The sequence below is a fragment of the Girardinichthys multiradiatus genome, chromosome 12, assembly GCF_021462225.1.
Source record: "Girardinichthys multiradiatus isolate DD_20200921_A chromosome 12, DD_fGirMul_XY1, whole genome shotgun sequence".
NCBI lineage: Eukaryota > Metazoa > Chordata > Actinopteri > Cyprinodontiformes > Goodeidae > Girardinichthys > Girardinichthys multiradiatus.
Window position 1 is genome coordinate 38,595,233 of NC_061805.1, and position 16,971 is coordinate 38,612,203.

General features: G+C 38.5%; 2 protein-coding genes across 2 annotated transcripts; one reads left to right on the forward strand and one right to left on the reverse strand.

Moving 5' to 3' along the window:
• Positions 1-284: 284 nt before the first annotated feature.
• On the forward strand, positions 285-11,209 carry fam219ab (family with sequence similarity 219 member Ab). Its single transcript, XM_047381615.1, has 6 exons — positions 285-649; positions 2,103-2,202; positions 5,913-6,018; positions 6,458-6,538; positions 7,294-7,348; positions 8,776-11,209. The coding sequence occupies exons 1-6, from the start codon at positions 572-574 to the stop codon at positions 8,932-8,934; spliced, it is 579 nt and encodes a 192-aa protein (XP_047237571.1). The 5' UTR covers positions 285-571; the 3' UTR covers positions 8,935-11,209.
• A 309-nt stretch (positions 11,210-11,518) lies between these two features.
• klf9 (Kruppel-like factor 9) lies at positions 11,519-15,833 on the reverse strand. Its single transcript, XM_047381616.1, has 2 exons — positions 15,046-15,833; positions 11,519-13,215 (listed from the first exon to the last, which is right to left on the reverse strand). The coding sequence occupies exons 1-2, from the start codon at positions 15,422-15,424 to the stop codon at positions 12,935-12,937; spliced, it is 660 nt and encodes a 219-aa protein (XP_047237572.1). The 5' UTR covers positions 15,425-15,833; the 3' UTR covers positions 11,519-12,934.
• Between the last annotated feature and the right edge of the window lie 1,138 nt (positions 15,834-16,971).

The window sequence follows — 16,971 nt, forward strand, 5'->3', positions numbered from 1 at the left end:
AAAATTGCTAGAAGTAAATGTATATTGGTTAGGGTAACTTTTTTCCCTTATTAAATAAAACCATCATTTGAAAACTGCCCTCTATATGCAGTCAAGTTCACTTTGTCAACTATTAATATTTGTTATGATGAGCTAAAACATTTACGTTTTGTAAGCAAAAAAGAAAAAACATGTCAGGGGGAGATACTTCTTTCCAGTGCTGAAGTCATTTTTGTTTAAAAATAAGTACAAAAAAATAGATTCACTGGTTTTCATCCAAATGGAATTGCTAAATAAATCGGTAAATGTAATTATTCCTATTTTTTTTTTTTCTGGGAACCATATCATTTCTCTTAATGAGTCCCGCTCAGGGTCCGTGGACCGCAGCTTGGGATACCTCTCCCCGGAAGTGGGTGGTGGAGTCGTCGTCATCACCAGTCAGACCACCGTCGACAGTGTCTGCTGGGATGAAGCTCGGCACCGGAGAACCACAGGGATTGATCCACTTCTGAGGCTGAACAGTCTTGGTGATAACGCGGTGAAGCGATCGGATTGTTTGCAGGACAAGGAAAGAAACTTGTACGTCCCCAACATGATGGAGGAAATAGACAGATTCCAGGTACCGAGCGCGGTCCAGGAGGCAGAGATGCAGTCTGAGATGCAGCCGCTGGTGAGTCCTTGTGGTAGGCTGCTATCCGCTGTCTGAAAATAATATCACTGCTCTCTGGTCATGTTTTTAAACAACAAACAATAAGATTGAGGGATGCCTAATGGATGAGGCCTGTTGTTTTTACCCATCCATCACATACCAGGAGTTATGCTGATGTAGTCTGAGCATGAGCAAGTTTTTCACTGGCACTGCAGTAAATTTTTAAAAATTGTAGTTTTAAACACTGATGTGGTTGATGTGTTCAGATAGAGGGATCCTTGTTCCTCTGTGTAACGCAGGCACCGTCCGGTCTCCTGCGCAGCATCCATCATGTCTGGCGTAAACAAGCATCCCAACCTGGCTGCTGCTGCTACATCATCAGCATCAGCAGCAGGTTGCTCTCCCTTCGACGCCCCTCACTGCACGTTAACTGGATCAAATCTCGATCGTTTGTTGGTTGCCTGCATCCAATCAAACCCACGTCTTTTGATGTATTTCAGAGTAGTTTACTCGAGCGCAGCGCTCTGTGGCCTTTAGCGGAGCCCTAGGATACTGCAGCCTGCAGGGCGGCCTCCAGTGGCCAGTTCCGGCCAGACACGACCCTTGGTAATCTTGCGTGCTCTCTCTAGGCGTTCACGGACTTTTATTAATCACCAGGTCCCATGTGGACACTGAATCAGGCTTTTTCTCGCCCTCTGTGAATATATATTCTAATACATGTTTTATTCAAAAATAATGAATATAAAATGTCTATGATCTCTGGGTGATGCAGAGAAAAGTAAAAGTTGTAAAAAGATCAAATGACCAAACAAAAGGTATTTTTATTTTTATTCTCAAATATATTGTAATATTATACTTTTGCTTATTTATTTTATCCTGTTATATTTATTTGCTTTATATTTATATCTCTGTTATTAAGGTTATCAATTTATCAGTATTAGTAGCAGTAATAGTAGTAGTAGTAGTAGTACTGGTATTGTAATTATTTGTAACAATATCATGACATCTATGTTTAAAAGTTTTGAGTTTAATGATTAGCTGAAGGGTTGTTTGTTCTATCAAATTGTTAAGAGAAGGTAAAGTAAGTTTATATACCACAGAAGACAGTGTCCCTGATGAAGTTTCATGACATCAGTATTTATTGTATTCAAATTGCCATGTAACATTAAGGCATTTTAAATATTTTATCAACTACTGTAGTTTACAGTAGGGCCTTTTATTTGTTTAGGCCACCTGCTCTTTTTACAACTGGGACCTTTATTTTACTGAAAGTAAGAAGCCCTATGCATGATATAGAGAAGCCAGGACACTGCAAACAGTGCTCTGGAACCTGGAAGTATCTAAGTACTAGAAATTCAAATTCATCTCGGCATAGTGTTTTCATAGTGGACAAAAATATATGAATTATTATTGTTTGGATCAGAAGTTTGCATTTGTGCTCATCTTTCTGTCCATGGTTTGTTTTTGACTCCAGGACCCTGCTTCCTCCACTGCCTCAGAAGCAGACTCAAACACCAGAGAAGGAGAAGCTGTTACTATCAGCTATAAACCCTCACCCCTCCAGATGAAAATAGGTAGGAAGTATTTTTTTATTTAAGAAACAGCAAAATCCATACATGACTTATACTACAATGAAGTATAATTTGTAAAAAAAAAATACAAACAATGTGACTAAAAGGTTATATGTTTAACCACTTTTTAATTAAATTTGTATCCATTTAGGGCTGCAGCCACTGAACATTCCCAATATTGATTATTCTATCAAGTATTTAAGTAACCATTAGGCTTTTAATATGTGACAAAATTTCAACTGTCAATTCCCATAATCCATGGAGTCCCCCAGCTGATGCCACCAAAATGAATAAGGCCAAAAATCTTTAACTTAATTTCAGCACCCTGGACAGAGTCCAGTGGTGAATAGCAGCACTATCAATATCTGTCATGTGATAAAATCCAGGGAAAAGCCAGACGGAATAAACATAGTGAAGCTCAAAGTGCTAGAAGTCCAAAAACAAGAAAACCCAAAGTGAAGATGACACAGGGAGCAAAGGCATAACAGCAACATTCACAGGCATCAACATGCAGAAAGAAAAAGAAGGCTCTGACAACAAATGAATGAACATGGGAGAGAAAAATACTGGGTAGTACGATTAGTGGTACAAGTGGAACTTACTGGAAAGGATGATTAACTGAAACTTGAAAGGGCTGCAAGGAGTAAAAGCAACTGAGGAAGAAAGGCATGAAATAAACTGAAAAGGATAACAATGGGATCAGGTTAAAATAGAACGTGAACCAAAACAATGACGTAAAATCTAGAAATAAGGACACCAAAAACTGAAAGAAAAACGATTCAGAATATAGAAACCAAAACACAAAACCGGAACAAGGCCGGGTGGGGGGTGCCTCCTCTCTATCCCTGGCTTGGCAGGTGGGTCGGGAGCCGCGGTGGTTGGGGCTTAGTGGTCTGGGGTGTGGGCCCGTGAGTGGGCCAGAAAAGGGTCTGGGGTTGGGAGGGGGTTTGAGGGCCCTTATTGTCCGGATGGACAATAGGGGTCTGGAGGCTCAGAGCACCTGCTGGGGCCTGTATGATGCCAGCTGGTGTGGGCGATCTCTGGATCCTGGACTGCTTGCGATGGGCTCGCTTCTCTTCGTTGGCCTGGGTTCTCTTCATGCTTGTGCCTACCCCCTTCTTATTCCCATATGTAACACTACACAACAGTAGAGAATTGGGTTGTGGAACGATGGGCCCCCCCCCTGCTATATTTGGTCCCATCCTGCACCTCAATTTTAATGCACTAGAAACGCTTAGGGCTTTGGGGTTGGAGTGGAGGAGAATCTGCTACAACAACTAGCGGTGGTGTCTCATACACCCCAGCCAAAACCCCAAATTTAATGCACTTGAGACATACACATCTGCATTCATCACAACACTTACCAATGACACACACTCAAACACCACAGATGACATGCCTTCTACCTGCCTTGCCACTCTTAGAAATGTACACTTCCAGGTGACAAACTCACACGCACCCACTCAACACAAACACGTGTACACATACACACAATTACTCAAATAATTAAAGGTCATACAAATGTAGGTTACTATAACTTTAATGTGGCCTACCTACTTTGATGCTGGATTGAATCCAGAATTAATAAGGCTAATCATGCAATAAGAATACTGTGTTGAGATATCTTTTTTGTAGAGCAAAACTACCCTGGCACATGCAGGCAACCATCAGCTCCATATGGTGTGCCTGAAACACAGTGACAGGACACATTAAAAAAGAGAGATGCACACATATCTTTTTTCAACATGTTCAGCTAATTTCAACTTGAGTGTTATTTCATATCGTAATATGGATACAGCCCATGCTGCTTTTGTGTATGATGCTAAAAGCAATTTCCCTCTTTTACTAAGAAACTAAAAAAAACTCTAAAAAAGATTTCATTAAACTGAAAAAAACACATGATTTCACAAATCTACTGTGTGTTATCTAACTGCTGGCCCAGAAAAGGAGAAGGATATCTAGTGTCATACTTTGGTTTCAAATGCCAAATATTTCTTAAAAATAGGTATGGACAAGTATGAGATTTTGAAGTATGATAAACTTGAATAAAAATACCACAGTTTCACTATAAATATATTATTACTTTATTTACAAAAACGTTTAAAAGAAAATGTATAACGTAAACTAATTGCTTGTATTTAGAACAGAACAGCAGCAATTATTCATGCTACTGCAAAATTATTTAATATATTGATTAATACATCTAAAATTATGTTGTCTAAAATAGTTTTGTTAAATATTTAAATTTGGTACAAAAGACTTTAACAAAAACTAGCATTAAACACCCACAAAATTTCGTTTGAAGTAAAAATGCTAATTGCACATAGTATTTTGTATTTGTTCATTTGGTTTATTAAATAGCATTAAACTCAAAGGAAAACATGCTTTATAGCAGATGATAGCTATCAGAGTTCATTTTTATCTACTGCCCCTGACACAAAAAACATACATTACACAAAGAACAGTACAGAAAACAATACAGACTAATGAAGGTACAAATTATACCAGGTAATATTGTGAGATTTGTCATTCAAAACACTTCAAGCCTAAGAAGCTGATAATTAACTGATCAATTGGTTGGTCCTTCTGCTCCAATGGGCAGCCAAAGATCAGCTGCTTAAAAGACATGCAACTTGTAGTTTAACAACTGTAGTTCACTTACCGTCCATGTTTTTCACAACTGAAAATATTTCCAAACAGACAATTTTATTTTTCTTGTAAGCATGTAAAAAGTATAATAGACTTTTCATTAGCTTGCTGACCAGCAGTGCACAGTAACAGATTGGGAAAGGAAAGTATGCCTTCTCTAGTTCTCTCTAGTTTAATAAGATGCCGAGTTTTCTCTGGCATCTTATTAAAAACACATTCAATTGTCAAAATGGTTTTAAAACAGTAACTTTTTAAAAACCTGGAAATGCTTACTTGTCATCTTTCCATTTATTGTCTTGGAAACCTGCATCAGTATTTACTGGTTAGCTGATAATTGAAAATGTTCTGCTTCATGAATAGAAACTGATCTGCCTTGATGTCAGTCTTTTTACCTTGTTGCTAAACCTTTGATTTGGTCTGGCATGAATTAAAAACATAAGTCACTGCAGGCCTTTTAATTAAAGATGCCATGTCCCCATGTAATTCTCTAAAACTGCTGATTTGTTCTATTCAAATTTAAAAGTAAAAGAGACTTTTCACATTGGTTTCAGTCCTGTTTTTACCTTTACCTGTACCGGTTCTCCTAGTGTGCACTTTGCAACCTGTCTTTGTGTTCCACGGTTAGAATCAGAATCAGCTTTTTTCACGCAAACAAGAAATTTGACTTTGGTTCCACTTTGCTTTAAATGAAGACATTTAAATATAAATATATAAAAACAATTGTTGAGAAATAAAGAGTTTTTTTTTTTTGCAAATATGTTTATATACAGTGTTTTTACAAAAGAGGAAAACAAGGTTGAATTAGTGCAAATATGCAAGGGGACTCTGACTGTTAAGCTTGAGGAAAGAAATTATTTTTGGGGCGGCTGGTTTTTCCAAATAGCGCTATGTAGCACCAACCTGAAAATAAAAGTCGAAACAGACTTTGTGACAAGGATGTGTGGGGTCTGCAGAGATTTTATCTTCCCTTTTCCTGACCCTAGCTCTGTACAAGTTCTGAATTGAGGGACGGTAACCCCTGATGTTACTTTCTTATCAATCTTATGTTCCTATCTCATGTGCAGAGAAACAAAGAGACCTGGCCAGGAAGGGCTCATTAAAGAACAGCAACACTGTAGGTAGTCCGGTTAACCAGCAGCCCAAGAAGAACAACGTCATGGCCAGAACACGGTGAGAAAAGAGTGCTGTGGTTGTAGGGTGGTGGAAGAAATTAGTAAAACGCTTCTATCAAAGAATGGTTAATTCTATTTGAGTGTTTTAAATCCAGTAAATTCTAAATTAAGCCAACCTATGGTGATGCAGGCAGGAAAAACAAATATTACAGCGTGCAATAAAAAATATTTTTATAGAGCAGGTGTTTTACACACAGCATACCATGGCTGAGTGTTTACAGTTTGATGCCTCTTTTTTGTCTATATGGCTGCAAAAATAACTATATTTATTTGGGGCTTGTAAAATGTTTGAGTCAGAAAACAGACCTCTTTCATGCTTCTGTTGTTCCTGTAGTACAGGTGTACTGACCCTGTAGGCCAGTCTTTATGATTTTCTCATCACTTTTGCTTGTCATGACCTTACTTGCCTTTTCCTCAATTTTTCCACACCACTGCAGGTTGGTAGTGCCCAATAAAGGTTATTCCTCTTTAGACCAGAGCCCAGACGAAAAGCCCCTGGTAGCCTTAGATACCGACAGGTAAATTCACCTAAACATGCTTATTCCCTAAATACATCTCTCTTTCTTTCTCTTTCTCTCTCTCTGTCACAGTTTTGATGCCTTTGATGAGAAGGCATCAAAATATATATATATATACATTTAAATATATACAGTATAGACATTTACATTTCCCTTTCTCACTTAACTGGTCTCTGTATTGTCATGACTATTTACATTGTAGATTCTCACCAAAGGCATCAAACCTGTGAATGAACACACATACAAATATAGTAAACCAAAAATGTGAAATAATTATAAACATTTTTATATTTTAGATTAATCAAAATAACCTTTTTTTAATTACTGCTTTGCTCTCTTGGCATTTTCTCCATAACTTTCATGAGGTGGTCAGCTGAAATGTTTTGAAAGAACTTCCCAGAGGTTCATTGAGAGACGGCCCAAGGTTAATGTTTCAGTCATCACAACAAAGGGCAACTACTTTAAGGAACGTAAAATATAAAACATATTAAAAGTTCTTTTCCATTTTTGTTTGCTACATAATTCCAAATGTGTTCATTCACAGTTTTGATGCTTTCAGTGAGAATCTATGTATATATACATAGATTCTGTATATATACATAGATACATAGATATATGTATATATATATGTGTATATATGTATATATATGTATATATATATATATATATATATATATATATATATGCGTATATATATTTATATAGATATAGATATAGATATAGTAAAAAACAAAAAACATTTCTTTGTGTTGCAGTGATGATGATTTCGACATGTCTAGATACTCGTCGTCGGGATATTCTTCTGCAGAGGTGAGATCCTGTGAATTCTACTTCCTTTCCTCATATTTGCCATTGAACTTCCTTCAATCCCTCATCCCCTTGCCTCAATTCTTTATGGTTTTCAGGAAGCAAAGCATGATGCCTTTATAAGCCAGTCTTTAGACACGCTTATTTAAACCCATCCTACTTACCCATGCTAATTCTGTAGGCGTCTGCTCTCTCTGCTAGTGCGTGATTAAATTGCAGGTGCAACTGCACAAAACATGTATTTTAAACATAAAGCAAGACGTCAATGTAATAAAATGCTTTATCCTTAGTTCCTGTACATCTTGATTTTAAAGGAACTTTCAGTTTCCATTACAGAAAATTCTGATTCCTCTCCCTTCACAGCTTTTTTCTGTCTGCTACCAGGCGTGCTGATATGTTTACACTCACTTACCACTGTATGAATAACGAACAAACAGTACAAACATTGTAATCCAGTTTCCCTGTTGGTACTCAGTTAACTCTCAAAGAATGAGTAATGAAGGTCTGGTGATAAGTGTACATAAACTGAATGTCACATCAATGTTGGCTTTTAATAATTTGTTTGGGCTGTTCTTTTTCCAGTGTGCAATGATCATAAAATTAGGATTTTTAAGGAGTTTTAGAAAGAAACATTGGGTTGACGTTGGGTCGTGGATCTTTTAAACCCCACAGTCTCAAGCTTACACATGCTCAAATGTTTACAGACACTAAGAGTAATATATTTTCACAGAAACCACCATCATGTAGTCATCAGCAAGTTTCTAAGGTATTTCTGGCGGGATATTTGACAACTTTTCTTTTCGTAACGCTATGTTCAGCAAAACTACCAGATTTTTCAACCAGTCTGGCATCCCCACTCTGATAAGTTTACATTTGGGAGAATTTCATGTTGTTTTAAGAGAACAGGGATGCAAAGACATGCTTACATTCTTGTTTTACTTATGTTTTAAAAGTGAAGGGAGCCAGAGTAAAACTAGTTCAACCATGCCATTTCACTGATGAAAATGAGCCTATATTAATAACTGTGTGGTGGTGAAAAGATCTGAAAGATTGTGGTTTTGCTGATTATTGCTAATCGCTTGCGGCACTAATTTGATCAAGTTTTCTGTTCACTCAAGAAACCGTTGTTTAATGTTACAATCTCAGTTTGCTCAAAGTTCTTCTCTCAATCAACAAAAAAGTTTTAAATAATGAGTAAATTCTCATTTTCCCATTAAACTTAGCTCTATTACACTGTAAAAAAATAAAAGATCTGTGTTATAATGACCAACATTTTGGCTCACCCAAACTTAACCCAAAACAATTTTGCTTTTCAGAAACATTTTTGTTTATGGTTGCAGCTTACTTTTTTTCTGATTGGCCCAAATCCCCAGAAGTTTAGAAAACATTATGCACCTCCTCAAGTCTCATCTGTTTCTCTCTCTTTTCAGCAAATCAATCAGGATCTGAACATCCAGCTGCTGAAAGACGGCTACCGCCTTGACGAGATCCCGGATGACGAGGACCTGGATCTGATCCCACCCAAATCAGTCAACCCCACTTGCATGTGCTGTCAGGCGACCTCCTCCACAACCTGCCAAATCCAGTAACTCCCAAATCCAGTAATCACCCCCACCCCCCATACTTCATAAACTTAAACCTGCCGTTTTCATCTGCTGTTTTCCTTGCCACCAGGGTGGTAAAAGTGAGGCATTACAGAATATTGTCATGACAGTAAAGTGCTATGATGATGAGGTAAATAATCACACTAACAAATAAAAACTTTGGTACAGAATCTAGAGCATACAGGGAAGTATGGAATGTCTAATGGTAAAAGCAGTAAAGTGGTGGATTCCTCCTATGGTAGGACGTACACTTCTGTTTGAGAGTTCCTCCTGGTAGACGTGATGTGGTCCTGATATTAGTTTGTAGACATTAAGAGGTCAGTTGCTGCTGTGAAGTGGTTTCCATTTCCCAGACCGGTAACAAACATTATCATTACTGCTGACTCAACTATTCTGGTCTGGTTTGCCTTGTTCTATTTTTTTCCTTTTATTTTAATGTATTAGCTCTATGAAAGTAAGAGATCAATGATCCTGTACCTGGTAATGAGAAATGTGGGATGTGATCTTTATATTCCCCAGACAGAGAATCTCTGGTACTGGATTCATTGTGCTGTACAGGGTTGTTATGTAGCACAGATCAGATCTTTGCACACATTAACCCCAACATTTCTGCTTTCCCTGCAAGTAAAGGAGTGGAATGCTAAATCACAGAGTTTATGGATGAATGCCTGAACATGAATGAAGTACAAACTGCATGAAGGCTACCAGAATACGAAGAATAGAGTAGTATATACAGCATGTAGCTTTTGCCTATTTTATTTTCTGTTGTGCTATCATATACTGCTGTTATGGCACAAGCTTTATTCTTTTTCTTTTATTTTGCACTTTTTATGTTAGATTGTATGGGCGCATATCACTCTTTCTTGCACCATGAGTGAAAGTGGCTTACCTAAAATGATCTGTTTTAGGTAATTCTGAAGGGAAGGTTACACATTTCTGCTTTGACACTAATTTGTCCAGTGTTGTGCAAAATTATTCATACCCCTTGCACATTTTCTCAACAAACTTATGTGTGTTTTGTTGGAATTTGATGTGAAAGACCAACACAAAGTAGATCATAATTGTGAAGCAGAAGTAAAAACGTGGTTTTTGTAATTCACAACAAATAATGTGAAAAGTGCTGCAATAATTCAATAATGTCTCTACAATTACAGCTGGAAGTCTTTTTGGATATGTCTCTAGCAGCGGTGGACATCCAGAGACTAAGATTCATTGCCAAATAACTTTAACTTTAGCCTGTCAGTTTAGGTGGACAGCCATGTCTTGATAGATTTACAGTTGTGCCATACTCTTTCCATTTTCAGATGATGGATTGGACAGTCCTTTGTGAGATGTTCAAAGCTTTTTTTATAACCTAACCTAATTTATCCCTGACCTTTCACAGCATGTTCCCTGACCTTCAAGATACCGTTTGTTCTCTAATGTTCTCAAAAACAAACCTTCAAGTGCTTCACAGAACAGTTGTATAAATTTCCACTTGGGTGGATTCTATATACTATTTTCCCTGCATTTTATTTAGGAGTATCTAAGTAAAGGGGGCTGAATAGAAATGCACTCCACTGCACCGTTTTCTTTTCACAATTAGAAACAACTTGTGTTGGTCTATTACATGAAAATCTAGTAAACCATGTTGAAGTTTGTGGTTCTATTGAAGGGAAAAATGAGTGTAAATACTTCTGCAAGGCACTGTATGCTATAAAGGCCAAAGGGACAAAAGGGGGGGAAGTTCAGATAGATTTTCCATACTGAGTTTGTTGCGTTAGAGCCTCTCGATTAATTCCTCTGTATCGCAGAGAGTGACGATCAGTGGAAGCTGCAAATCCTTAAGAAAAAAAGGGATGAGACCAGAGAGAGGCTCCTTCTCCTCTCACACGTGCATGTGTCCAAACCTAGTATCTCAGAACATTAAGTGAAGCTGTATTGAACTTTCCTTTGACATATAAGGTAGAAACCATTTTGTTATCCCAACATCAAGGATTGTTGACTTCGAGCACCAGTATCCTTAATTTACAACCCTCTCCCTTCTCTGATTCAGTTGTTTAATGCAAATAGAGTATGCCTTAAGGACAGAGACGTTTAAGAAGCTGTGTGTATTTATTGCCACTGATTTTGTTTTCTTTTTAACATGTAGACTTTGTCTTTGAGTTTTCTCTTTTTTAAATGACTTTAATGTATTTGAAAGAGTTCCATTACAGTATTTACCAACGTTTGTCATGTGAAGTGTATGAAGGTGATTAATAAACACAAAGCAAATGGAAAACTCTTGGCTCGGAGTTACAGTTTGAGTCTCCTTTTTAATGATGCCCATAAATGGGTGTATGATTAGGAAAAAAGGAGCAACCGGTAAATATTTACAAGGAAGTAAAAAGCAATTTTAATGATAAAGTTGAGGAGTAATTTTTACTCGGTTGTATGTATTGCAACATGAGGCTGGAACGACAGTTCCTGATCACAGTAGAAATCGCATCCACCTGAAAGGCACCAGCATCTAATCACAGTTATCAAATGAAAAACGGGATTTCGCTCAGAAAATGTATGCAATGAATAGGGACAAGTATAAAAAGGAAGCTAATGCACGTAGTGATTTAATAAGTCCTCTCACTCTGTTAGTAGGAATATTATAAAAGATAACCAGACAAGCAAAAAGAAATACGAACATGCTACATGGTGGAATACAATCATTCTCAACAAGGTAGTAATAAAGGCTGTCCTCAAGGTGCTACAACAAATAATAATACAAAAAAGATTTTTCAGAGGATTGTGGGAAATGTTGTGCTTCCATGCCACCACATGGGGGTGTGATATTGTCAGACATGACCAAAACACCAAAACATGACATGAGTCGCTAATAAAACACAGATAAAATAATGTAAAGTTTTCAATGTACAGCCACTGGCACAGTTGGCATTAGTCATTCACTGATCTCTTGATCTGTGACAGAGAAAAAAGCAACATGAAGAATGTAAAAAAAAATGTCCATTCAAATGGTACCCCTCCCATCCTTCTCAGAGATTAAAATGTCAACATTTTCCTCTGCTACAAAGGCACACACGCTGAACAAAAACCGTCGTGGTCTGGAAAATAAAAACAAGCAACATTTTCTTTTATAATAATGACTTCAGCTATTTAAAGGTATTACCCTGTTATGTTTTTGGTGCACCCATGCCAAACATGATTCAAGTCTGCATGAAGCAGCACAAATGTTGAAGATGCCCCCCCCCCATGAGATTGGTGAAGTATTGTAAATATATTTATATTTTTTCGTGCATGTATTTGAAAGTTCATCATTGCATAAAAAACATTTCAGTTTCAGCAGCTCAAAGCACAGCTGAAGTCTGTAGCCAAATATATACAAAATTAAATAACTAAGCTCTGCCTCTCTCTCTCTAAAATCATGTTTCTTCTTACACTTGAACAATTAACCACGCTATTCTGAATCTATATTTCCTGTCTAATATATTTACATGGTAATACTGCTGTATATTGCATTCACATTGTATTAGACGAAAACGTAGCTGTAAAAGAAACTATGTAGCATTCTTCACTATAGAACTATTTCCAAAACTTCAAACCTCACTAGGCTTTGATACATTGATGATGCTGTATCCAATGTTGGGCTACTGACTTCATCTTTAAATGGACAAGTAGAGCAATACTGTTTATGTACATTAACTTTACTTTGATTTGAGATTCTATCAGAAAAGATAAAATGAAACTAGGCAAAAAGAAAAAATAATTAACTAGACATTACTGTCAGACCCTGAACAACTCTTAATAAATATAAATTACCTCAGGGAATGGGTCAGTGACCTCTAGTTAAAAGATAATCAGGTTGCTGTTGCACATGTGAAAGGAAAGTCCCTGAATATTTGTCTGGATGACAGATTCGTGTGGAACTATGCCAGGGTATGTTACCTTCTAGTTAACACCCTTCTGAATATATATATATATATATATATATATATATATATATATATATAGGTGTTCACATTCCTGCAGGGCTTTGGTCCCCAGATTCAGAGGAGGACATGGATGTGGAGCAACGCCGTCTCTTGGCAATGCTGGAGCCCTGCAGCATGCTAGGATGGAAGCCTGCGTGTCGCCGGGCGTGTTTGGTCAGGTGGTCGCTCCTCATGAAGCACTTTTCACAAAGCGGACAGTTGAAACGCTTCTCGCCTGTGTGTGTGCGGTAGTGGCGCGTAAGCTCATCCGATCGGGAGAACTTCTTGTTGCAGTCCGGCCAGGTGCATTGAAAGGGGCGTTCCCCTGAGAAGACAGACACATTTTTATTTTTATTTTTGTTAATTGTTCACCAAAAAGGAATCTAGTCTAGACATATATCATTATAGCAACAGAAAAATTATTTTCTACTCTTCTATTTTCAATACAATAAGTTAGATGAAGCTCTACATTGTAATTTTTTGTGTACATACTGTGATACCTTATTCAAGGTTTTCATACTGTGACAATCTTACCAGCCCAGGCCTAATTGTACTTATGACCAATTTTTTTTGTTTCTTGAAACATAAAATTGTTCCAGGATCACATTATTTAGTTATTCAGTGACCAAAGAAAAAAAGGGCATGTTAATATAACAACATCAATATGACAGTAAACCTGACTTTAGGATGCACTCTGTAAGCCAAGCCAGCATTAGCAATAGTTGATAATCATTCCAGTTTGGCCAGCTTTTAAATTACATCATGCTGGCTTTGAACATTTTTATATTAGGATTTATGACCTTTCATAAAAATATCAGCCACTGATTGTATATATTATCAAGAGAGATTTGTTTTTTCACTTTAAAAGGTGATGATGATGATGGTGATTAAGGTTCTTCTCCAAGTTCAAGAAAGCGGCTGGTTTTAACGGTGTTTACATTTTATCTATGCTGGTAAATATAAAGCTGAAAATAGGTTTGACCTGGGGTGAATCTGAATGGGGCTTGTTTGTTCTCTGTGTATGCATGGGCTCTCTGTGGGTACTTTGGTACAGTCCCAAAACATGACTGCTAGATTGTTCAGTTGATCTAAATTGTCCCTAGGTTTAAATGTGAGCAATAATGGTTTTCTTCTGTGTGTCTCTTTGTTGTCCTGGGAAGGACTGGCAACCTGTGCAGGTTCTACCCCACCACTTAACCCTTGCACTGCAACGATAAGCGGGTATAGACACTGGATCTTGTCGAAAAACAAATAATCTTGAAAATTAACTCAAAGAAGAGAACACAATGATACGCAAAAAGATAATGCAGGGGAAACATTTGCAGCCCAAACGAACTGCAAAAGCTCCTTAGGCTACAAAAACGATTAATATTGATTTTTTTTTCAAGATAGTTCAGCAAAAGTTATTGCTTGATTTAGTGCCTGTCTATCAAGATAAAAAAAAAACACATAAGGCCACACCCCTCCTCCTTCTCCACGTGTTCCCCTGAAACCACATGTCCGCTCTTGTTTACAACCGGACGGAGGGGGGATGACGTATGAGGAAGCGATGGCGCAGGGTGGGTTACCTCCGGACAAGAACACAGAGTGACAACTGGGTCGGATTCATCTGCACTTTATAATCAGACATAAACCAGTATGTTTACCAACCTAATACCTGCCGATTAAATTCATCCACAAATAAACCGAGATTAGAGTTAATTAACGTTCAGTGTGATTTATTACATCTCAACAACATGCCGCGGATGGAAGAACGCGATGTTCCCACAGGATCCCGCGTCCTGCTGCTGAGAGACGAGAACATTTTAAAACACATCTTGTCTTTTCTGCCTGCTCAGCCAGTGGCATGCATGATATGACCTGGCCAGTCACTCCCTCAGCAACAGAACCCATCGGGTCACCTGTCCCATAACATGTTCTCGCTTGCGGGAACATCATGAACAGTCCACAAGTCACACAGGTCAAGTAAATAGTACATTCAAATAATAAACTGTGACTTTGGAATGAGTGGGTAAGACTGTCGGCATGCGTCTAAAAAATAAAAGAGACAGTGGCTAATTATAGTAGGCTACAAGTGACGCATCGCGGGCTTATTGTGGTTCTACAGAACCGAGCTGACTTTTTGTAGGCGTGTCTCTCGGCAGAGCCTGCTTACCGGTGTGGACCCTGAGGTGGGCTTTGAGGTGGGACGACTTCCCATACATTTTCCCACAGCCGGCAAAGTGGCAGCCGTGCCTCTTCTCAGGGGTATCCATTCTCCCCGGTGCCTTGTTCCGGGGTGCTTTGAGAACCGGCGACACCCGGCTGCTTCCCCGCTCCTCCTTCTCTTTCTCCTGCCTTCCCGCTTCGCTGGCCCCGCCGAAACATCCGCTCTCCCCGGCGGCGATAGGGTCTGGACCGCATTTCTTTAAGTCCAATAAAATCATCGCCACCATTAGTAAAGTGCCGTTTTCTTGGTTTTCTTCAAATACGTCCTCTGTCCTCTCCAGAGGACAAGTGGGGACGCAGTCCACAGAGACGTCAACCTCCGACATCACTGTAGCAGATCAGGGTGGAGTGGAGATAGCCTGTGCAGAGTTGCTGCAGAGTATAAAAACAATCCAAAAGGGGGAGAAAACCGTAGGTAGACCGCAGTCCTCCTCGGAAACGCGGCCAATGATCCACACGTGCCGACCTCACAGAGACTGTCCCGCAAAGACTGTATGTTTTCTTCTGGATGATGCTGGGCGGATAAGTAAACGCCAACTCGGGAGAGATTACAGTTGCACTCCTCCTTTCTTCTTTACTCTTTCTCTTTTTTCCCGTCTGAACTATTGTGCCAGATGTCTGATCTGCAGTTCTGTGTTCTTCCACTCCCTCGTCCACTTGTCCTATTTTACAGAGAGCAACAGACAGTTCTCTCAACTCCAAGAAACAATTTCGCGGAATAGCGCTGTGTCATAATAGAACCGCGCTGTGATTGGCTGATGGCAACCGTGACTAGTCTCTTAAAGGTTGCCTTTTTTCGGATCGAGCGATGGAGAGTTGGGCCAATCACAGGTGGGGTTTTGGTGGCGATTAGTGAAGGTCCACATTTAATTCAATTCAATTCAATTTTATTTATATAGCACCAATTCACAACACATGTTGTCTCAAGGCACTTCACAACAGTCAGATACATACATTCCAATTAATCCTAACAATTGAACAGTGCAGTCGGAGTTAGCTTTTTATTCAAATTGGATAACAAGTTTTTCTATCTAAGGAAACCCAGCAGATTGCATCCAGTCAGTGACTTGCAGCATTCCCTCCTCCCGGATGAGCATGTTTATGCTGCATTTGAGTACAGAAGATGGCTGGGAAAGATGAGTTTCAGAAAGTTAAATGAACCTTTAAAGTTTTTGCTAGGAAATGTTTAAGTAAATATATTCGAGGTACTTTAGTCTAATAATGAATTAATGTTTGCACACAAAGCTACAATTCTAAATAATCATGATGAAACACATGTATTGTAACCTTACAGTTCTGTAATAATGAAATAACTGTTAATAACAAAATATTAACATGTGCAAGTCATTCCTCCAAGGACACATGTTACATGTTTCCATCAGCTCCAGGTCAATTTGCTTTGTATTTTTTCCTATTTAGTTTTGATAAAGGCAACTAAAAAGAAATTCCTATGAACATGTACCACATATTTAGATGAAAGCTCTGGTGTAATTGTGCTTTCCATTTGTACTCAAAGTCAGATTTCTCAAGTTCCAAGTAATACCAGTCTAGAGAAATTACATGGGGCAAATTTCTTACAAACATGAATCTAAATATCCAATTTGGCCACCATGCATTTAAAACATAGTGACTACGACAGCAAACTGTTTATTTGTACTCTGTGTCTCATTACATTTTTCACCATTCATATTACAGTGTAACATCCATCCATCCATCTTCTAAACTGGGTCCATCCATCTATTCTTCCATACTGGATCGCAGGGGAGCTGGTGCCTGTCTCCAGCAATCTACGAGCAAGAGGCAGGGTTCCCCCCTGGAGAGGTCGCCAGTCCATTGCACGGCAACACAGAGACAAACTGGACAAACAACCATG

Bases quoted from the DNA above. Each gene is read 5' to 3' on its own strand.
- fam219ab (XM_047381615.1), top strand. From the start codon at position 572: ATGATGGAGGAAATAGACAGATTCCAGGTACCGAGCGCGGTCCAGGAG. The intron at 650-2,102 runs GTGAGTCCTTGT...TTTTGACTCCAG, and splicing joins AGTCTGAGATGCAGCCGCTG to GACCCTGCTTCCTCCACTGC. The intron at 6,019-6,457 runs GTGAGAAAAGAG...ACACCACTGCAG, and splicing joins AACGTCATGGCCAGAACACG to GTTGGTAGTGCCCAATAAAG.
- klf9 (XM_047381616.1), bottom strand. From the start codon at position 15,424: ATGTCGGAGGTTGACGTCTCTGTGGACTGCGTCCCCACTTGTCCTCTG. The intron at 13,216-15,045 runs GTAAGCAGGCTC...CTGTCTTCTCAG, and splicing joins CCACCTCAGGGTCCACACCG to GGGAACGCCCCTTTCAATGC.